Here is a 23,432-nt window from a genome sequence, read left to right on the forward strand (position 1 = left end):
TTGGTAAAAGAAGACAAATGTCAATCGTTTGCATGCTCCTGGAGATAATATTGGAAAAGAGAAAGACATGAAACAGGTCACCAAGGTGGGACAAGCTAGTCTTCCTGGGGTCCAAAAAAGAACATCACTTAATGATCAACTAAAAGCAATAAAACATTAAACATTATAAACAGTCCTAAATATTTACAAATATATTATTACATTAATAATAATTGTCATTTATACAGTAAATATGTCCATTCCCTACTCATTGAATGATTTCCACAGGTTTGTGATTCCAACAACTCTAGACATTGTTCATGCGTGATGTATGAGTGGATTGATGCGAGATATCAATACACTGTTTTGTTTCACATGGTCTCATGACGTAATGAATCAGTTTACTCACCTTTCTATTTGCACTCAAGAAGACACATATTCCGAGAACAGAAGGAAAATAAGTAAAGTACAGTTCCATCATATGGATATTAAATATTGAAGGTAAGCCCTTTAGAGAAGCTTCCCACCATGGCTAAGTTGTTAATAAATTATAGAGAATTCAATTCAATTCATTTTATTTAGTATAGCCCAAAATTGTAAATTACAAATGTGCCTCAGAGGGCTTTACAGTCTGTACACATGCAACATCCTCTGTCCCGAAACGCCGGGCTCCCAGTCGATGCACCAATAGAAACTCCTGGTTTATTCAGTGGCGTAAGCCCCGCCCACCACAGACAAAATCCGAGAGAACATTTTTTTGATCAGGAATCAGGAAACGTTTATTGCCATTATATGTTAGACATACATGGAATTTGACTTGGTGGTTGGTGCATGACAGCAGACAGTACGGCAATGGACAACAAACAACGTAGTGCAGGAATAAGATAAAAATATAATAATATACAGTATATGCTATGGGTTAGTAAGTCAAAAAAAGAAAGATAAAGTCCACCAAAGTGACAAGTGAACGCGACAAAGCGTATGTGCATGTAGAGAGTGAGAGTCAGTCAGTGGGAGACCCGGGAAGGGATAAAAAACGGGAGGTCTTCGTCTTGATGGACCTCAGCCCCCTGCTGGATGAAAGGGACACAAACAGGGTGAGAGGGGTCAGCTACAATCTATCTGGCCCGCTTCAAGGACCTGAAAACAAACAAGTCCTGGAGAGACGGCAGATTGCAGCCAATCACATGTTATAAAATACATATTTTCTCCTGGAGAAAAGAGATAATAATTATGACACAAAACTGACATGAACAACTAAAGATGGAAGTGAAGGGGGCAGAGCCGGAGGGACAAAGACTAACGTGGAAGAGTTGATTTATTAGGCTGATAACTGGCCACAGGTTTGTGATTCCTACAACTCTAAACATTGTTTATGTGTGATTGTGGTGGCGGGCGTGGTTTCGGCTCGGCTGCAGGGGGGAAGAGCGGGGCAGTGGCTCTGGGAACGGGGCCAGGTGGAGGCAATGAGCCTCAGCTGGGGGAAATAATTATTAATTGTGTCCCCATATTAGATCCAGGGAGGCAGCGAGCGAGGCTGGACGAGCAAGCGGGACGCCTCACGAGTGGAAGCACGAGCATCCTGACAATAATCAATAAAATATATATTGAACCTGCACTTTCCGCTGCCTCCTTCTGGAGCCCCTTACACCCACAGCGTTACAGTGATGTACGAGTGGATTGATGCGAGAAGCAGAACAGAACAAACACGATATTATTTTTTACTTACTTCTTCTCAGGAACCATCTTTTTTGAGTTTGATGGATCGGAGATTCTTCAGGAATTCTGACTTATTTGCGGTCACCAGTTTGAGATGCTCTTGGTCCAATCTTCTCCCCACTTCGCCCTTCCTCACTTCATCCCAGTCCTTGTCGGGTTACACACAAAAGACAATGTTAAAACATGATCACACGCACACACACACAGGTAACCAACCATCAGGGTGCAGAATCACACATTTGTTTGTAGCACATCAACTATAACGTCTCACCGTGTCTTTGAAGGCTTCTCCTTTGTAGTACGACGTCTCTGCTGGATACTGGATTCCCTCGTCAAGTAGCTGCTCCCAGCTTGAAGCCACCAAATGCAGCACCTCTCCATCGTAGGCGTACACCTTCTGGTCCTCACAGGTCATCAGAACCAGATGGTCCTCTGGGCACGAAGTTCCCATCACCACGCCAAAGACCTGCATGCTTACGATATCTTTAAGGTAGAATTTGTTCCACCCATTCACCACCTTCTTTTTATCTCTGTAGATGGTTTCATCGAGGTCTCCAATCGTCAAAATGGCACCAGCTGGGTTCTTCAAGATGACCGTCTCATCTCTGTGTTCCAACACATAATTCAACTTCGATGTCATGTAGTCTGTATCTGCAACACAAGCCAAAGGGATTTTGATATGATTTGGAAAATACTCATCATATGAAGATTGTACAAGGTGTGAATCAAAGGTGTGTGTGTGTGGTCTACCTTTCTTTCCTGTCTGTTCTTTTAGGTGCTCACTCCCAAAAGCAGGAAGTGGCTGAGCTGCAGACCTGTAAGTCAGAAAAGTGAAGAATAGAACTAAAATAAGCGTTGGTTCTCACGATAGTATTTACTGGACCATATTGATGATATTGTAGTAAAAATGGAGAGGATAGAGAAGTGGGTTTATGGTGTCCTGGTTGTCCTGATTACAGAGCATAATAGCTGAGGAAACCTCCTAGTGACAACACAATGGCAAAGTTGAGTGCTTTAAATTTAACCCCATTTTGTTATTTATTTTTATGGCGGCCACAGTCCTCCTGTAACTATATTAGTATCAAGAGGAATTTGTGGATAGGGTAAAAATAATTATAAATAAATAAATTTATATTTGTTTTTATTTTCATACATTTCCACAGAAGGAATTTGAACATTGTCTTGTTGCTTGGAGTCTTCTTAGATCCACACATTTACACTTAGAAGCTTCTCATTTCATTCCTGTGGTATGTCATCATAAGCTTGATATTTATTAAGGATTGCACAATACACATAAACAATAAACTTCTTACCGGGAGCTTACTGAAACAGCCGCCATTCCTCTTCACCTAGAAAATGAAATAATACGGTAAAAGATCAGCACAGGGGGAAATGGGAAGTTGGCTAAATACTATAATACATCCCAACGAAGAAAACATACAAGTCAATAGAAAAATCAACAAAATACAGACTCGTTTTTTTCTTCATATGACGTCATGCAAAAAGTACAAACAAATGTAACTATTTGTCCATATCATTTAGCAGATACGATTATTAAAAACGTAATATAAGTAGAATAACAGCTTCCCCCTTTCTAAGGCTTTGTATGATCACAACAACAGATGTTTTAGCAGGAAAATATTCGCCCTTCTCTTAAGGTTCCATATATATACCATTTTGTTTATGGTTGTAACAGACAGGAAGAAAACAAAAAAATTCATCAAAAGCATGAGAAAAATAATTTAGACCTTTATCACATTTCCTAAAATAAGAAGAGGCTGGTACCTGGCTTGAAGAGCAGATTATGTCCCTCGCTGTTTGCCTGGAAAGAAGAACTGATCACACACACATTTGAATTCGGCCTTCCATTCTTGTGCATTAATATTCTTTTGCATGAATTTTGCATTAAACGCAAAAGAGCAGGCAAATAAACTCAAAGGAAGGGCTACTTTTCCAGTAGTGCTGTGGCAGTGGACCCACCTCCTCTTCCTCATAAATTCTATGTAAATTAGTCACGACTATGGGTTTGTCCTAAATGTTTTTTCTAACATTATTGAGACATTATTATCACTCTTTGCCCTATACCATAATAACAGGGGGGCGCGGCACACCTGAAAAAATTGAGTAGTGTGTGTGAGTGCCTCATTAGTGTGTGTGAGAGTGTTGAGTGTCCCAGTAGTTCAATTCATTTTTTTCATTTTATTTTGTATAGCCCAAAATCGCAAATTACAAATTTGCCTCAGAGGGCTTTACAGTCTGTACACATGCAACATCCTCTGTCCCGAAACCCTCACATCGGCACAGGAAAAACTCCCCAAAATATGAAAAAACCCCTTAATGGGGAAAAAAACGGAGGAAACCTTCGGGAGAACATCAGAGGAGGGATCCCTCTCCCGGGATGGACAGACTGCAATGGATGTCATGTGTACAGAATCAACAATGTAAAAGATGTACAATACATTCAATTTCTCTAACTGAAATGATACAAGTAATTGCAAGTAGCAGAACAGGTGTATCGTCAGGACCACTGCAGGGACGACCACCATCAGATAGAACCACCATCCACAGAGGCTTCTGTGGGGAGGGAGAGCAGAAAGATGTTGGTTTATGATGACAGTAATTTGAATCATATTTAAAGTAATGATGATGGCAGCAGCAGGTGTCAGCAGAGCCATGCCAGGAGTCAGAACCGGGGTCCGCACGAAACTATGATCCATGGAGACCTGCTAGGCGAGAAAGCACAAAGAACTCCCGGAAAGAAGCTTAATTAGTGATGTACATTAATAAAACATGGATGATTGTGGAAGGAGAGAGTGAGAGTGTGAGAGTGAAAGAGGGGCTCGGTGTGTCCTAAGAAGTCCCCCGGCAGTCTAAGACTAGAGCAGCTTAACTAAGGGCTGGTCCAGGCTAACCTGAGCCAGCCCTAACTATAAGCAATATCAAAGAGGAACGTTTTAAGCTTTATCTTAAATGAACTGACCGAGTCTGCCCCCCGGACTGAAAGTGGAAGCTGGTTCCACAAAAGAGAAGCTTGATAACTGAAGGCTCTGGCCCCCATCCTACTTTTTAAAACTCTAGGAACCACAAGTAGTCCAGCATCTACGGAGCGCAGATGCCTTGTAGGGCAATACAGTGTAACAAGCTCTTTAAGATAAGACGGTGCCTCACCAGCAAGTGCCTTGTAGGTGAGGAGAAGTACCTTAAATTCTATTCTTGATTTAACAGGAAGCCAGTGCAGAGAAGTTAATACAGGAGTTATATGATCCCATTTCTTAGTTCTTGTTAATACACGTGCTGCAGCATTCTGAATCAGTTGGAGAGGTTTAAGTGATTTACAAGAGCAGCCTGATAACAAAGAATTACAGTAATCCAGTCTAGAAGTAACAAATGCATGAACTAGTTTTTCTGCATCACTTTGAGACAGGAAGTTCCTGATTTTCGATATATTACGTAGATGAAAAAAGGCAGTCCTTGAAGTCTTCTTTATATGAGAGTTGAAGGACATATCCTGGTCGAAGAGAACTCCAAGATTTCTGACAGTGCTGTTGGATACCAGAGCAATTCCATCCATAGAGACTGTATCACGTGACAGCTGACTTCGATCATCATGATAACTTCCGTTTTTTCCGAGTTTAACATCAGGAAGTTGCAGGTCATCCAAGTTTTGATGTCTCCAAGACAATCCTGAAGTCTAACAAGTTGATTGGTGTCTTCTGGCTTGATCGATAGATACAGTTGAGTATCGTCTGCATAACAATGGAAGTTCATGCGGTGTTTTCTGATAACGTCGCCCAAAGGAAGCATGTACAGGGTAAATAGAATCGGTCCAAGCACAGAACCTTGTGGAACTCCGTGACCAACATTGGTGGTTCTTGATGATTCACCGTTCACAAACACAAACTGGGATCGATCCGATAAATAAGATTTAAACCAGCTGAGTGCAGTTCCTTTGATGCCAATCAAGTGTTCCAGTCTCTGCAGCAGGATACGGTGATCGATGGTGTCAAATGCAGCACTGAGGTCCAGCAATACAAGAAAAGAGACAACACCAACGCCAACACCTCTGGAACTAGAGTAGGTTTCTTAAGAAGAGGTTTAGTGTGTGAGAGTGTCTCATTAGTGTGTGAGTGTCTCATTAGTGTGTGAGAGTGTCTCAGTAGTGTGTGAGAGTGTCTCAGTAGTGTGTGTGAGTGTCTCAGTAGTGTGTGTGAGTGTCTCAGTAGTGTGTGTGAGAGTGTCTCAGTAGTGTGTGAGAGTGTCCCAGTAGTGTGTGTGTGTGATTGTTGAGTGTCTCAGTAGTGTGTGTGAGTGTCTCAGTAGTGTGTGAGAGTGTCTCAGTAGTGTGTGTGAGTGTCTCAGTAGTGTGTGTGAGTGTCTCAGTAGTGTGTGTGAGAGTGTCTCAGTAGTGTGTGAGAGTGTCCCAGTAGTGTGTGTGAGTGTTGAGTGTCTCAGTAGTGTGTGTGAGTGTTGAGTGTCTCATAAGTGTGTGTGAGAGTGTCTCAGTAGTGTGTGTGAGAGTGTCTCAGTAGTGTGTGAGAGTGTCTCAGTAGTGTGTGAGAGTGTCCCAGTAGTGTGTGTGTGTGATTGTTGAGTGTCTCAGTAGTGTGTGTGAGTGTCCCAGTAGTGTGTGTGAGTGTTGAGTGTCTCAGTAGTGTGTGTGAGTGTCTCAGTAGTGTGTGTGAGAGTGTATCAGTAGTGTGTGAGTGTCTCAGTAGTGTGTGAGAGTGTCTCAGTAGTGTGTGTGAGTGTTGAGTGTCTCAGTAGTGTGTGTGAGTGTCTCAGTAGTGTGTGTGAGTGTCTCAGTAGTGTGTGTGAGAGTGTCTCAGTAGTGTGTGAGAGTGTCCCAGTAGTGTGTGTGAGTGTTGAGTGTCTCAGTAGTGTGTGTGAGTGTTGAGTGTCTCAGTAGTGTGTGTGTGAGTGTCTCAGTAGTGTGTGTGAGAGTGTCTCAGTAGTGTGTGAGAGTGTCCCAGTAGTGTGTGTGAGTGTTGAGTGTCTCAGTAGTGTGTGTGAGTGTTGAGTGTCTCAGTAGTGTGTGTGAGAGTGTCTCAGTAGTGTGTGTGAGAGTGTCTCAGTAGTGTGTGTGAGAGTGTCTCAGTAGTGTGTGAGAGTGTCTCAGTAGTGTGTGTGAGTGTTGAGTGTCTCAGTAGTGTGTGTGAGTGTTGAGTGTCTCAATAGTGTGTGTGAGTGTTGAGTGTCTCAGTAGTGTGTGTGAGTGTTGAGTGTCTCAGTAGTGTGTGTGAGTGTTGAGTGTCTCAGTAGTGTGTGTGAGAGTGTCTCAGTAGTGTGTGAGAGTGTCTCAGTAGTGTGTGTGAGTGTTGAGTGTCTCAGTAGTGTGTGTGAGTGTTGAGTGTCTCAGTAGTGTGTGTGAGAGTGTCTCAGTAGTGTGTGAGAGTGTCTCAGTAGTGTGTGAGAGTGTCCCAGTAGTGTGTGTGTGTGATTGTTGAGTGTCTCAGTAGTGTGTGTGAGTGTTGAGTGTCTCAGTAGTGTGTGTGAGAGTGTCTCAGTAGTGTGTGTGAGAGTGTCTCAGTAGTGTGTGTGAGTGTCTCAGTAGTGTGTGATAGTGTCTCAGTAGTGTGTGTGAGTGTCTCAGTAGTGTGTGTGAGAGTGTCTCAGTAGTGTGTGAGAGTGTCCCAGTAGTGTGTGTGAGTGTTGAGTGTCTCAGTAGTGTGTGTGAGAGTGTCTCAGTAGTGTGTGTGAGAGTGTCTCAGTAGTGTGTGTGAGTGTCTCAGTAGTGTGTGTGAGTCTCTCAGTAGTGTGTGTGAGTGTCTCAGTAGTGTGTGTGAGAGTGTCTCAGTAGTGTGTGAGAGTGTCCCAGTAGTGTGTGTGAGTGTTGAGTGTCTCAGTAGTGTGTGTGAGTGTCCCAGTAGTGTGTGTGAGTGTTGAGTGTCTCAGTAGTGTGTGTGAGTGTCTCAGTAGTGTGTGTGAGAGTGTATCAGTAGTGTGTGAGTGTCTCAGTAGTGTGTGAGAGTGTCTCAGTAGTGTGTGTGAGTGTTGAGTGTCTCATAAGTGTGTGTGAGAGTGTCTCAGTAGTGTGTGTGAGAGTGTCTCAGTAGTGTGTGAGAGTGTCTCAGTAGTGTGTGAGAGTGTCCCAGTAGTGTGTGTGTGTGATTGTTGAGTGTCTCAGTAGTGTGTGTGAGTGTCCCAGTAGTGTGTGTGAGTGTTGAGTGTCTCAGTAGTGTGTGTGAGTGTCTCAGTAGTGTGTGTGAGAGTGTATCAGTAGTGTGTGAGTGTCTCAGTAGTGTGTGAGAGTGTCTCAGTAGTGTGTGTGAGTGTTGAGTGTCTCAGTAGTGTGTGTGAGTGTCTCAGTAGTGTGTGTGAGTGTCTCAGTAGTGTGTGTGAGAGTGTCTCAGTAGTGTGTGAGAGTGTCCCAGTAGTGTGTGTGAGTGTTGAGTGTCTCAGTAGTGTGTGTGAGTGTTGAGTGTCTCAGTAGTGTGTGTGTGAGTGTCTCAGTAGTGTGTGTGAGAGTGTCTCAGTAGTGTGTGAGAGTGTCCCAGTAGTGTGTGTGAGTGTTGAGTGTCTCAGTAGTGTGTGTGAGTGTTGAGTGTCTCAGTAGTGTGTGTGAGAGTGTCTCAGTAGTGTGTGTGAGAGTGTCTCAGTAGTGTGTGTGAGAGTGTCTCAGTAGTGTGTGAGAGTGTCTCAGTAGTGTGTGTGAGTGTTGAGTGTCTCAGTAGTGTGTGTGAGTGTTGAGTGTCTCAATAGTGTGTGTGAGTGTTGAGTGTCTCAGTAGTGTGTGTGAGTGTTGAGTGTCTCAGTAGTGTGTGTGAGAGTGTCTCAGTAGTGTGTGAGAGTGTCTCAGTAGTGTGTGTGAGTGTTGAGTGTCTCAGTAGTGTGTGTGAGTGTTGAGTGTCTCAGTAGTGTGTGTGAGAGTGTCTCAGTAGTGTGTGAGAGTGTCTCAGTAGTGTGTGAGAGTGTCCCAGTAGTGTGTGTGTGTGATTGTTGAGTGTCTCAGTAGTGTGTGTGAGTGTTGAGTGTCTCAGTAGTGTGTGTGAGAGTGTCTCAGTAGTGTGTGTGAGTGTCTCAGTAGTGTGTGATAGTGTCTCAGTAGTGTGTGTGAGTGTCTCAGTAGTGTGTGTGAGAGTGTCTCAGTAGTGTGTGAGAGTGTCCCAGTAGTGTGTGTGAGTGTTGAGTGTCTCAGTAGTGTGTGTGAGAGTGTCTCAGTAGTGTGTGTGAGAGTGTCTCAGTAGTGTGTGTGAGTGTCTCAGTAGTGTGTGTGAGTCTCTCAGTAGTGTGTGTGAGTGTCTCAGTAGTGTGTGTGAGAGTGTCTCAGTAGTGTGTGAGAGTGTCCCAGTAGTGTGTGTGAGTGTTGAGTGTCTCAGTAGTGTGTGTGAGTGTTGAGTGTCTCATAAGTGTGTGTGAGAGTGTCTCAGTAGTGTGTGTGAGAGTGTCTCAGTAGTTAAGTCCTGAACTGTCCCTGCATGGACAGACTACAATGGATAACAATGGTAAAATTCCTATGACCTCAAATATTCAAATATACACGTTATGGTCTTGGACTCCTCATCCGCGTTCATGTTGAGTGGAAACCAAAGACTGTCTTTATTTGAGTTCACTCTCTTTGCACCATGGAAATACCAAATGCAAATGTGTGTGCAAAAGTGCCGCTTGTGAAACTGAAAGTTTAAGTTTTGTTGTTGAACATTGAAAAATACAACACTGTATTCAAAATAAAAACAAGTGGATGAAAAATATTTTCGGGTAGAATATAGTTTGGACTCAATTATACATATTCTTTTAATAGAATACTTTTTTTCATTCTTCACTAGTATATATTTATTTTTTGATATTCACTGTATTACATTTTTTGGTTGCAGATTTTATATTTTCAGAAAAAAACCTCCCAGAAAACCCTCTTTGGGAATAAAATTTGGAAAAATCCTTAAAGGACGGCAGCATCCGTCCCCAGCTCTTGACTTTATATTAATGTTAATGTGTACAGTAATTAAATGACTTGTGTTTGTAAAAAACAACAAACTGGTACTTACTGAGAGCTTACTTGAACATTCCTCCTCAAAGAAATATTGTAGTATTTCTGCGCTGTTTTGTTAAACAAAACACTAACAAAACAGCGCAGGGGGAAAAAACGGGAAATTGGCCTTAGAAGTGCTTAATAATGTTACTCATCGCTTCAGTCTGTGGGCTGCCAGAGATGAAGGTGGTAGAAGAAGCTCCCTAGAGGTGGATGACTTGTTTCATTGATGAGAAAGGTTGGTGCTGCCATCTGGTGGTGCGTCTGTGCCTCTAAGACCACAAAGCAATACACGTGATGATGGAATCCCACGTTAAAACTCCTCACTAGTTTACTTAGTTCATCATAAAGGAGGCGTATAAACAGTTTGATTTGTTTGTATTTGTATCAGATACTGAAAGCGTGTCTCTGATTTTAAATGCAGAATAGATACAGAATGTTCTTATCCAGCTCACCACTGACTCCAATGATCCATTTTAGTAACAGTGTTGTTCCTTGAACTGTTTTTACTGTATTTGTAGCCTTTGGATTACCTCTATGACATATTATAGGATGTCTGTGGCCTGGAATCAACAGCACTCAGTCAGACAGGAAGTGAGCTTTTAGGAGCCGTTTCCCAGTCAGGAAGCTTCTAGAAGCTACGCAGCAGGATAAAGAAACACATTCTGAATTCATACTCTGACTAAAAGACAGATCGTTGTCTTGATATATTAAAGCACACTGGTTCATACTATTTGAAGGCAGATTTTTATGTTCATACTTGCTCACAAAAGCAAAGAAATAAGAGTTTACTCAAACCAAACCATTCCTGTCAATTAAATTAACCAGATTTTAAACGGCTAAGAACAGAAAAACGGAAATCTGCTGTTATGCTGTTAATGTGAAGTAATGTATGTAACTGTGTACACAGCATCCGTAAAGCTGAATATGTTCTTCTGCTGATCTTAACGGTCCCCAAAAGGCAGCTGTCACCGGCTACATGCTGCGTTCAATGGCAAAGAATCACTTCTTCTGATGAAGTTGCAGTAAATTAAACCAAAACAAATCATCAATCTTTATGATTTTATTGTGACTGACATGATCAATGCATCAACTCTTTATATCTTCTGCCTGCTTTGCATTCAGACAGCTGGCAGCCATGAATCATATCTTTATCATTAGTAAGTAGCTGAATCACTAACAACAAGCGTTTAAACCACCAGCTCCCAAGTAAATGATTACATCATCTTATCTCCCTGTAATCATAACCAAGAAGCAAGGAATTGTCAGCCTACTCATCAATACGATCTTCAGCCTTCATTTTTCTGAATGGGTAGAAAGCGCAGTCACAGTCCCTCTCTATTAGGAAATCAAAAAGTCTTTTCCTCGTTTTCTTTTCATATTTAACCCTGCCGTCTAAGTTATTGCCAGATTTTAGTTGTACTTGCTTTTTGATTTCAGGGTCATTTTTGAACAATTTGCTCAAACTTTCAGCCTCTGCACAGTTGCCGTAGAGCTTCCCCTCTTCAGAGTCACTTGTCAAACCAAACAAATCGCTACATAACTTGCACGGAGGAGTTTCTTCTTCCTTGCTGAGGCTAAACGCCTGGCACCTGACCCCCTGTGGAAGCTGGATGGTTCCATCATAATCTGGTTTCATTTTATTGTCTGGATAGTAGGTCAGCACTGCACCAGCTACACACTCGTCCCAGTAGTAGAGACAGGACGCAGAGATGATGCGTTGCCGAGGACTACGACCAGGAACGGCCATGGAGACTCCGTAGAACTTGTCTGGATCTTCGATGTCGGTTCTGTGCGAGACACAGATGGTGGAGGAGATCAGATCCCTTGAGTAACCGAGGTTCAGGTCAATGATGAGACTTCGTAGGGCACGGAGTATTTCTCTTTCATTTTTTGGTCCATTCAGGTGGACAATCTGCAAGCATAAATCATGCAAGTCATGTTTTATGAACTGCAATAATGTACATTCAATATAGACTGTAACATATTCTATGCATCTTTAAAAAGAAGAATTTAAATCATCTTTTTGAAAACTATGATCGTACCATGTCCAGCACACATGAAAATGGACTCCGTCTGGGTAGGTGAGAGGAGAAAAGTTCAAAGGCCCGAGGGAACTTCTTCCTCAAATCCCCTAACATCTCGTCATCCATCAGGATGCTTTCTGGAGAAAATGGCGGCTTGTTGACTTTCCCCAAAAAGAAAATGCTGTGAAGCATCTGTGGAGTCGAAGTACATTCAAAGAGGTGTAATTGTTGTATCTTGACACACAAAATGTATGTGAATAAAGCAGAGCATTTCAAAAGGAGTCATTCAACATACCTCATCCAGTAAATGTGTGGTTTCACCAGGAGCTTCGTTAATCAGCTTATTCAGCTTATTCATTTTAAAGATGAGCTCATAAGCAGTCCGTCTGAAAGATTCCGCATGCTTCAGTCTATCTTCTGCTCTGTGTTTAGAAAATTAAAAAGCAGAATCCAACAATGAGGATGTACTTGAAAAATGATTCAATAAAAAAGGTTGGATGATAACTACACATTTTTTAAACTAATGTCTAGTTTAAAAGAAAACTAATTATTTTCAATTCGGTTAAAAACTACTATTATCAAAAACTAATTAATTGCTTACCCAATATTTCCCTCTTTTTTTTTTAACTCCAACTAAGCAGAAACTGTTTTCTTTCACATGATCTGATGACTTCATGAATCAGGTTACTCACCTTTTACTTTGCTCTTGAGGATCCTGGAATAACACAATACAACAGTTACACATTTCACCGAGAACAGAACAGTTCAATCAAATGGATATTAAATATCTACAAAGGTAAGACCTTCAGAGCAGCTACTCACCATGGCTGAGTCCTCAGTAAATGAACCACAAAGCAAGAAGTGAAGCTCCACATCCGCAATCGGCTGCCACTCCTTAGTTCATTTCCGTAAAAAGAGCAGCAAGGGCAATTCTCTCTTCTTTATGTGTAACTGCCCAAAAAACTATAAATAACAATGTCCGGGGGCTTCCGGTGACGTCATGATGGGAAGAGCAGGTTAGAGACGAGGCTCCGTCAGGAAAAAGTTAGAAAACAGTGACAACTGCAGATATATAAAGCCTTCAGGGTGGAAAATAACTCATGAACAAGATGACTACCACATCCAAAACGAGAGGACAAGGAAAGTCAGGATATTTGAAAGAAACTGACAAACAACCGAGCACAAACAGCGCTAGCTTAGATGCTACTAGCGGTAGCCGCGAAGAGCAGGTAACACGTGAGGGCGAAATGTCCTTAATACAAGAAATGAGAAGATTCCGCGACGAAAACAGCCAGGGACATAAACAAACAACAAAGACCCTTGAACGTTTGGAAAAAACTATGACAGATATTAAGGAGCAACTCGGTGACCACCAGCAGAGGATCGGTGAGCTGGAGGGGAGGGTGAGCGCTGTGGAAGATGCGGGGGCAGGGCAGCACCGTGTGATAAGGTACCTGTTACAACGCGAAAAACAGCTCTCAGCTGTTTGTGACGATATGCAGAACAGGCTGAGAAGAAATAACCTTCGAATATTTCAAATACCAGAGGAGAGTGAACATGGAGACGTGGTCGCGTTTGTGAAAGCCTTGCTTCCCAAAGTACTGACGTTACCGCCTAACCTGAACATTCAAATTGAAAGAGCGCACCGCTCACTTCAGTCCAAACCGACAGATCCAGCGGCCCCCCCCAGATCAATCATTGTGAGATTCCTCGACGCGGGGGTGAAAGATATTGTTCTGCAGCAAGCATGGAGCCAAGGAAATGCGGTGTTTCAAGACAGAAGGATTTTCTTCGATCAAGACTATTCTCCTGAGCTGCAAAAGAAATGAGCGAAGATTCACGCAGTCGTCAAGCAGCTAAAGCAGAGGGGCATTCAGGCAAAGTGCCTGTATCCAGCTCGACTGAAGGTCAAGATGGACTCTGGAGAGAAGACTTTTTCCTCGCTGACAGACGCCGCGGATACTTTGAGAGAGATGGGTGTAGAGGTGCAGTGCGGAGAGAGAGAGCGCATCGAGGAGAAACTAACTGGAGGATGGAACATCAGCGCGAAGAGGAGGAGAACCAACATGCTGGCGTTAGCTGACCTGAGGGCTATGGTTCAGGAAGAAGATAAAGATGAGTAGTCTGTGGTATATAACACTTACAACCAGTTTCAGGTACACAAGGTTAAGTGTGTATGAACAATATATAGACTGAAAGCAATAATAGCACAATACAAAATAAAAAAACGCAAAGTTGTCACAAAGGTTTAAAAATAAGAAAGAGATCTGACGGACTCTTGAGGTATACATGAGTGGTCCACACTCACTAAGACCTTTCTTACATGTTAGTGTAATTTGGGTCACTATTGCACACTGGGTGCATTTCTCCACAGAGGGATTAGGTCACCACTCTCTGTCCCATTATCACCGGGGGTCAGGCATGGTTGTAGTTTATTCGCTATGTCTGACCGGAAAATTGGAAGTTCTGTTCTGTGTTCATGCTGTTAGTGTTGTGTTCTATCTGAGGCAAGGTGCAATTTGTTTTTTGTTTAACTTTGTACATTTGCAGTTAAATTATTTTATTTGCTTTTATTTAACAGATCTTCATGAGAGGTTTGGGCTGCTTTACATGATTCAGTACAAATACAAGGATGGCATTACTTAATTTAATTACCTACAATATAAAAGGAATAAACAACCCAATTAAAAGAAAAAAGATACTAGGACAGCTGAAGAAAATGCAGTGCTCTATAGCCTTACTTCAAGAAACTCACCTCACAGAAACAACATCAAAAATTAAAAAGGGAATGGGTGGATCAGGTGTACAGTAGCTCTTATGGGAAACGTAAAAAGAGAGGTGTAGCTATACTATTCGGTAAGTCTGTGTACTTTCATTGTGAAAATGTTTTCCAGGATAAGGAGGGTCGCTACGTTATGGTCATAGGGAGGATGGCTGGTTTTAAATTAACTCTTTTGAATGCCTATGCACCAAATGAAGATTGTCCAAATTTTTTCAAAAAGCTTGCACATTTGGTAGCAGATCATGGGGAGGGTCTTCTGTTAATGGGTGGGGACTTAAATTGCGTACTGAATAATAGAATAGATAAATTACCATCATCCTCAAAACCTCAAAGCAGAATGTCAAAAAGTCTAATGAATATGATGAAGGAATTGGGGTTGATAGATGCTTGGCGACATCTTCATCCAAAAGAGAGAGACTTCACCTTTATGTCACAAGTGCATGGAAGCTATTCACGGTTGGATCATTTTTTGGTGTCCAAAAAGGACACATACAGAGTTAAAAGCTGTGTTATTGAGCCGATAACCATCTCAGATCATAGCCCTGTACAGATTACACTTGATTTGGGGTTGGAGCCAAATATGAAGTATTGGAGAATAAACGTTTCATTATTGACAGATGTTAATACAAGAGAGGAAATAAGGTCGGCAATAGTGGAATATTTTGCTTTAAACGACAATGGAATGGTCACACCTACGGTTTTATGGGAAGCAGGAAAAGCCACAATAAGGGGGAAAATAATATCTATAGGATCAAAGTTAAAGAAGGACAGACTTAAAAAACAAATAGATTTAGAAACTGAGATCAAGAAATTAGAAAACAAACATAAACAAAGTGGAAAACAAGAAGTATTTAATAAACTCAAAGAGAATAGAGCCAAGTTAGATGAGATTCTGACATACAAGGCAGAGGGTGCCCTTAGGTTTGTTGACAGAAAATACTATGAATTGGGAAACAAGGCTAGCAGGTTATTATCATTCCAACTACGAAAGGCACAAGCTAGTCGAACAATTCCTAAAATAAAACAACCTTATTCTAACGATGTCGAAACTAGCCCAAAAGCAGTAGCAAATGCCTTTGCCAAATATTACGAACAGTTATATAAGGGTCAACATCAGGAATTAAAAGAAGAAAAAATGCACGATTTCTTTAAAAACCTGAAATTAGACAAACTGACGGAGGATGAAGCCTCTGCGTTAGTAGAACCAATTAGAGAAAAGGAGGTGAAAGAAACGATTATTAAATTAAAAAATAACAAAACGCCAGGAATAGACGGGTTCGCAGGAGAATATTATAAAGTGTATGCTGATGACCTCACTCCAGCACTATGCAAGTTGTATAATTATGTGTTAAATTCAGGAGACCCTCCAGAGTCATGGTCTGAGGCTATCATCACAGTCCTGCATAAGGAAGGAAAAGACCCATTGCAGTGTTCTAGTTATCGACCTATTAGCCTCCTATGTGTGGATTATAAAATATTAACATCTATTTTAGCAACTAGAGTACAAAAATACATTAGGAAAATAGTAAAATCAGATCAGACAGGGTTCATTTCAGGTCGCCAAGGGACAAACAATATAAGGAGAGCTTTAAACGTGCAGTCGCTCATGGCAAAGGGTAATCAAACGTCAATGCTTTCTCGGCTTAGATGCCGAGAAAGCATTTGATCGGGTAGATTGGCGGTTTTTAGAACAAACATTAATTGAGATGGGCTTCAGTGAAAAATTTACCTTTTGGTTCCGGCTGTTGTACAAGAATCCCAAATCAAGAATTAGAGTTAACGGACAATGCTCTGACTTCTTTGATATAGGGAGGGGCGTAAGACAGGGTGATTCTCTCTCTCCCATTCTTTTTGCTCTCAGTATCGAGCCTCTGGCGGAGGCAATTCGTCGGGATGTCCAGATTGAGGGGGTGGAGGATGGTGGGGGGAGAGTTCACAAAGTCTCCCTTTTTGCTGACGACATCCTTCTCTTTATAAAACATCCCCTTACTTCAATACCTCGACTAATGCAATGCCTAAAAGACTATGGAGACATTTCTGGATACAAAATAAATCAAAATAAATCAGAGGCAATGATGATATCAGGAATAAGGCCTAAACAACTAAACGAGATGGTGTCATTTCATTGGTCTAAACATGGATTTAGATACTTGGGGATTATTATCACACCTGCAACTGCAAGACTTTTTGAAGCAAACTACAATAAGCTAATTAATCAAATAAGGAGTGACCTAGTTCGTTGGGAGGTTCTTCCTCTATCTCTGCTCGGCAGAGTTGAGACTGTAAGGATGAACCTGACCCCACGTCTTTTATTTCTGTTTCAATCGTTGCCCATAAGAGTTCCAGGTTCCACGTTTAATATGTTAAACAAATTAATTTCTAAATTTATATGGCAACACAAAAGACCGAGAATTAAACTTAAAACACTTCATCTGGCTAAAGATAAAGGAGGCTTGGCCTTGCCAAATATAAAATTGTATTATTGGGCAGCTCAATTAGCAGCAATTGGGACTTGGATCAGTGGAGATGAAGAAGCAAAGTGGACCCAAATAGAGCAAGGGGAAGTTAGGGGTGCACAACTGTCTGTCCTACCCTTTATGGATCTAAAACACGTCAATAAAATGAAGATTGAAAATGAATGGATAAAACATACAATCAAAGTATGGGTGGAAGTAAAGAAAATGCTTAAAGATGTTGGAACAATTTCTTGAGCTACGCCCATAGTGGGCAATGTAGATTTTCCACCTTCAATGTGGGACCATGGTTTTAGGAGATGGGCGGCTAAGGGCCTCTTTGTTTTTAACCAGCTCTTTGAAGAAACTCACTTAAAGTCTTTCATACAACTCCAGGAACAATTCGATCTTCCCTCAAGTGATTTTTATAGATATTTGCAAATTAGACATTACATTACGAACCATAAGGAGAGGGAAAGAATCGGCAAAATCCCAAACGGCATTGAACAATACTTTATCTCAGTTTCAGAAAGACGCCTCCCTGTTGGCAAACGGGTTTCTCATCTTTATAAAAGACTGATATTAGAAACAGCTGGAAACACGTACAACATTAAGGAAAAATGGGAAATAGAAGCTAATACAGTAATAGAGGAAGAGTTATGGGATAAACTCTGCTACAGATGTCATAAGGGAATTAATAGCCAACAATGGAAGGAATTTGACTGGAAAGTTAAAATACGCTATTTTCATACTCCTTTGGCTATTTCAAATTTTGTAAAAGACCCATCTGTAGCTTTATGTTGGAGACAATGTGGTAAAATAGGGGACCATACACACATATTTTGGGACTGTCCAATAACCCTTACGTACTGGAAAAATATCAAAGAGGAGATGGAGAAAATTGTAAAAAGAGAAGTACCATCGAATGTACAGTTCTTCTTATTGGGTGTTATATCAGTGGATGTTTTCAATGCTGACCAAAGATACATTTTACGTGTACTACTGTTAATTGCGCAAAAAAACGTTACTGTTAATTGGAGGTCTGTGAAATCACCAACCGTTACTGAATGGAAACAGAGACTGAAGCAGATTTATTTGATGGAAAAAATGACTGCATCATTACAACTGAAAACTGACCTCTTTATCCGGAGATGGCACATGGTTAAAGAATATTTAAATTTATAAATGATATGGCTGTACTTTGTGGTATTGTGTCTGTTGAGATATAGAGATTCATATTAGATGCAGCAAGATATGCATGTATGTACACAGTATATATCTTTTTTTTTTTTCCCCAAGCCCTAGTCTCAGATAATGTTCCATGTTTTTGTTTTTGTCCTGTGAAAAAATATAAATAAAAAGTTCAAAAAAAATAAATAATGTCCGTGGGATCATTCGAAAGCGGCAGAGAATTTGCAGAAGTAAAACAATTTATTTTTAAACACTGATGTCGTAACAAGGGAGGAGGGTCCCACCTTAATCCACGGCCACCCATGGACTCCCACTAGAGCAACACCTTTTGTAACCAGAACATGAGTAACACGGTCGATACAAGAAGAAAAGTCCACCAGCAGCTACATCCGACCGAGGAGGAAGAAGGGCCCGAACGGACCGTACACCCCGTGGTCTGCACTGAAGGGGACAAAGGAACAACTGAGCTGACTTTCTCTCATTTCAAACTGTACAGTAAAGGTTTATGGAAATATGCATAGAGGAAAGGGAAATTACGAATATGTCATTCTTACTGATTTCACCTTTACTTTTCTCAAAAACTACACAGTAATATTTGATGGAAATGTACATGGTTATAGAGAAAAGACGAATATAATGGCTAGACGGTTGTTGCACAGGACGTTCTCTGTGGTTTCCACTCTGTGCCATTGTGTTGCAAGTGTACTGTTACGGTTGGTTGTTTTTCTTTGCGCTTCCATTCCCCAGTTCACATGTTTGCCTTATATGGCATATCATTACAAACCCAGCGTTATTTCCTGCATTGTCACCACATTTGTTCTACTAGAAAAAGAATGTTAAGAAAAACACAGACAGGAACATACATCTCACAATCCCCCCTTGTGATCTCTATAAAAGAGATCACAACCCCCACTGTCCCTATCATTGGGCATCCGTCCCCTCTACATAGTTGAAAGTACATTCGGGTGCCACTCCTTAGTTTCTTTCCATGATGCAAAAGGGAGGGAGGGGTTTAATGTGCCGCGCAGCGATAAACTGCCACCAAAGTGAACATTGCTACCCAGCCTGCGATGTTCACAGGACCGCGGTGAGGACACACAACAGGACGTGGATGAAAACAGGCACATTTGATCCAAAATAATGCATTGTGTTAAGTTTTGTTGCTTCTGAGTATTGGGTCATAAGGTATATATATATATATATATACTGAATTGTTTGAATATGGTGTCCTTATGTTAAACTGTAAAAGTAATGAAACTGAAAGAACCGAATAAATGTTAAATATTTAACTGCTAAGTAATAATGCGTGTTGCATACCTTTTTTTTTTGCATAGATTACTGGGATATTTACTAAAACTGACTGGCTGGCCATACCAAAAATAAAATTATATATATATATATATATATATATATATATATATATATATATATATATATAATCTTTTTGTGGTTTTCTGGATCTCTCTTTTCCAAGTGAAGTTCTCAAAAAATCAACTTCCTCATACGACAGTTTGCATTTCACAAAAAAAAAAAAAAAATCTTCTGCAGTTGAAGGATTTGGAAAATATTTTAATTGGTAAACAACAAAAAGGTAATTTGAGACAAGAAAGGTCATCACAACACAATGTATATTTGATTTTGTTTAATCATACCACAGTTACATTGCAGAATCCTCAGATATTGGTGTGTTTATACATCAGACACCAGACCAATAAAAAGGGATCATTTGCATGCTCCTGGAGAAAAGATTGGAAATGCGAGAAGAGAAAGAAAAGAAACATGTTAGATGGCTCAATAGCAAATCATTATGACATGAACATATCAACTGAAGATGGAAACAAGTGATCAGACCAATAGGGGCGGAGCTGAGGAAGAGTTGACTTAATAGGCTGATAACTGGCCACAGGTTTGTTTTTCTACTCTAGACATTGTTCATGAGTGATGTACGAGTGGATTGATGCGAGATATTAATACACGCAGAACAGAACAACTACAATCTTAATCTTTACTCTGCAGCACAGACAAAAATACCTGTTTTGATGGATCGGAGATTCTTCAGGAATTCTGACTTATTTGCTGTCACCAGTTTGAGATGCTCTTCGTCCAATCTTTTCCCAACTTCGCCCTTCCGCACTTCATCCCAGTCCTTGTCGGGTTACACACAAAAGACAATGTTAAAACATGATCACACGCACAAGTGACCAACCATCAGGGTGCAGAATCACACATTTGTTTGTAGCACATCAACTATAACGTCTCACCGTGTCTGGGAAGGCTTCTCCATTGTAGTACGACTTGTCTGCTGGATACTGGATTCCCTCGTCAAGAAGCTGCTTCAGGCTTGAAGCCACCAAATGCAGCTCCTCTCCATCGTAGGCGTACACCTTCTGGTCCTCACAGGTCATCAGAACCAGATGGTCCTCTGGGCACGAAGTTCCCTTCACCACACCAAAGACCTGCATGCTTACGATATCTGGAAGGTAGAATTTGTTCCACCCATTCAGCACGTCCTCCTTCCCTCTGTAGATGGTTTCATCGAGGTCTCCAATCGTCAAAATGGCACCAGCTGGGTTCTTCAAGATGACCGTCTCATCTCTGTGGTCCAACACATAATTCAACATCGATTTCAGGTAGTCTGGATCTGCAACACAAGCCAAAGGGATTTTGATTTGATTTGGAAAATACTCATCATAGTAAGATCCAACGTGTGAATCAAAGGTGTGTGTGTGTGTGTGTGTGTGTGTGTGTGTGTGTGTTCTACCTTTGTGTCCTGTCTGTTCTTTGCCGTGCTGGCTCCCAAGACCAAGAAGCGAGTGAGGTCCACTCCTGTAAGTTAGAAAAAAAGCGTAGGTACTCACGACAGTATTTACTGGACCACATTGAGAGGAACAATTTGTAGTAAAAATGGACAGAATATAGAAGAAGAAAAAGTGGGATAGTGGTTGTCCTGGTTACAGGGCGCAGTAGTTGAGGGATCCCCAAGTGAGATCAACACAATGCCAAAGTTGAGTGCTTTAATTTGAAAATAACGGGAAAAAATGAGAAATAACCGATGGATTAAAATGAGCCATAGAAAAAGAAGAACTTACTGTGTGCTTAGTGGAAGAGCCGCCATTCCTCCTCACCTAGAAAACGAATAATTCATGTTAGAAGGCGCGTCGAGTTCGGTGTGAACGTAAGAAAAACAAAATACGGAGTTCTTTTTTCTTCATTTGATGACATGCAAAAAGTCCTTTGCCCTTTGCTTAAGGTCGTTTTTATTATTATTATATCTAAAACCTTTCCGATCTGAAAAGTACACACAGATGTCAGTTACATTTCATCTGGAGACAAGAAAACAGAAAGCAACCGTTTTGTTCTATTATGGCCGATCATGTTAAGGAGTGGTTTTAACAGACCGGAAGGAAATTATATAGATAGATCAAATTGGTGAGAAGAATCCTTTAAGACTAAACATTGATTACAATTTCAAGAAATATAATGAAATAGTCCGGGTACCTGGCTTGAAAACGGGATTTTGTCCTTCGTCCCGAAAGAAGAATCAACATCCGCTTCTTCTTCTTCTTCTCTTATTTAATGGCGGACTGCAACCAACGTTTAGGTGCATTCCGCCACCTACTGTACTGGAGTGTGTATAGTCATGTCATTTAAATTCTACTCCATATCCCTGAGTCTTTTAAGAAGGTAATTAGAGCCTTCCTTGTATTTCTTATTACTTCTCCTTCTGATCCCAGTATCCCTACCAGGCTCCACTCCCTCCCTGCCTCCTGAACCTTATCTTTAAGCACCTGCCTTTCCACTTCATTCAATTTACAGTTCATTATTACATGTTCAGCATTTTCTTTAACCCCACAGTTTCCACAGTTCTCACTGTTCCTTTTCCCCATAAAAAATAATGTGCCATTCAGCCCTGTGTGATCCACTCTCAGTCTTGTCATTGCAATGTCTTCACGCCTGGTATTTTCCATGAAGTTCTTTATACTGACACTTTTTTGTATTTTATAGTATCTCCCAGAGGTGTGGACTCGAGTCATGTGACTTGTACTCGAGTCAGACTCGAGTCATGAATTTGATGACTGCAGACTCGACTCGACAAAACGTACAAAGACTTGCAACTCGACTTGGACTTTAACATCGATGACTCGTGACTTGACTTGGACTCGAGCCTTTTGACTCGAGAAGACTTGCTACTTACCATGAAAACTAGGGGAAAACATTTTCACACGGCCGCGCCGCTCTGTTTATCTGCATCTGTCAAAAAAATGTGCGCCACCTGTATGCAGAGAGCGCTGCCTGCACGACATCCAATCACTGCAGGCCCACCTGGTTCTGATTCGACAGCACCTAAACAGGCACATTGCAAGACAACCATTGAAGTGCAACAACGCGCCAGTTGGAAAAATGATACCGAAGATAGTTTCGTTTGGCTATAAAAATGACGAGGTAGTCAACAAAAAACGAGTTGCTATATGCAAAACATGCGGGTCGAAGATTACAGACGGAGCTGCCACAACGTCCAACTTTGTTCGACACCTGAAGTTGCACAAAGAAAGGTAAGTTTTGAACGAATGCTGAGCACCTTGTCGGATGTACCGTAACTCACGAGCATTTTACCGTATCAACGAGACAGCTCGTTCATGCTTACAGAAATCGGGATTTTTGAACCCGGATTCAGACTCCGATGGAAATCCTCGCCAACATTATGTCAACGTCCGTTTTAAAGTACTACAACACAGTCACAGTCGATCCACCATTACCCTTCCCTTCCCTTCGTAGTCTAGGTCTTTGAGGCAGGTTCCCCGTCCCCACTTTGCTTTAAAGCATATGACTTCGGTTTCTTGAGGGAAGGGCTTTTGAAGCAGTGAAAATATTCTTAATATTGCATAAACGGAAATGTATTATCGTATACCTTAGTGTACAATAGACAATGAATATTAACACAACATTGATATGAGTAAAGAGTAGTTTCAAATAAAACATTTTCTGTAATAAGAGGACTCGAAATGACTCGAAACTAAAATGGAAAGACTTTGGACTCGACTTGGGACTTGCCTCATCTTTGACTCGACTTGACTCGGGACTCGAGGGCAACGACTTGAGACTTACTTGTGACTTGCATAACAATGACTTTGTCCCACCTCTGCATACTGGTTTGCTGACAACTGGACAATTCTCTCTTCTTCCTTATGTTTAACTCTTGGACGTTTCTGTCTCTGGGATCATTCCACAGCGGCAGAGAACTTGCAGAACTAAAACAATAAAAAAAAATAAAACGCAACTTATCACACCATCAGAGTATCTGGTTTGAACTTTGA

The 23,432-nt window shown here is 41.2% G+C and overlaps 2 protein-coding genes across 5 annotated transcripts; both read right to left on the bottom strand.

Annotated features, from left to right (window-relative positions):
• Positions 1–1,708: 1,708 nt before the first annotated feature.
• LOC134107076 (uncharacterized) lies at positions 1,709–21,735 on the bottom strand. Of its 3 annotated transcripts, none has more exons than XM_062558369.1 (6): positions 21,616–21,735; positions 21,207–21,242; positions 20,879–20,943; positions 20,379–20,758; positions 20,149–20,263; positions 19,666–19,850 (listed from the first exon to the last, which is right to left on the bottom strand). In XM_062558369.1, the coding sequence occupies exons 2-6, from the start codon at positions 21,230–21,232 to the stop codon at positions 19,840–19,842; spliced, it is 597 nt and encodes a 198-aa protein (XP_062414353.1). In that variant the 5' UTR covers positions 21,233–21,242; positions 21,616–21,735; the 3' UTR covers positions 19,666–19,839. The 3 variants fall into 3 exon arrangements, with proteins under 3 accessions (XP_062414351.1, XP_062414353.1, XP_062414352.1); XM_062558368.1 differs by having other exon boundaries at positions 19,666–19,853; XM_062558367.1 differs by lacking the exons at positions 19,666–19,850; positions 20,149–20,263 and adding an exon at positions 1,709–1,846.
• LOC134107072 (uncharacterized) lies at positions 10,719–18,584 on the bottom strand. Of its 2 annotated transcripts, none has more exons than XM_062558358.1 (6): positions 18,402–18,584; positions 12,514–12,654; positions 12,384–12,406; positions 11,987–12,108; positions 11,710–11,883; positions 10,719–11,579 (listed from the first exon to the last, which is right to left on the bottom strand). In XM_062558358.1, the coding sequence occupies exons 2-6, from the start codon at positions 12,564–12,566 to the stop codon at positions 10,935–10,937; spliced, it is 1,017 nt and encodes a 338-aa protein (XP_062414342.1). In that variant the 5' UTR covers positions 12,567–12,654; positions 18,402–18,584; the 3' UTR covers positions 10,719–10,934. The 2 variants fall into 2 exon arrangements, with proteins under 2 accessions (XP_062414342.1, XP_062414343.1); XM_062558359.1 differs by having other exon boundaries at positions 11,987–12,113.
• Positions 21,736–23,432: the final 1,697 nt, after the last annotated feature.

The sequence above is a fragment of the Pungitius pungitius genome, chromosome 17, assembly GCF_949316345.1.
Source record: "Pungitius pungitius chromosome 17, fPunPun2.1, whole genome shotgun sequence".
NCBI lineage: Eukaryota > Metazoa > Chordata > Actinopteri > Perciformes > Gasterosteidae > Pungitius > Pungitius pungitius.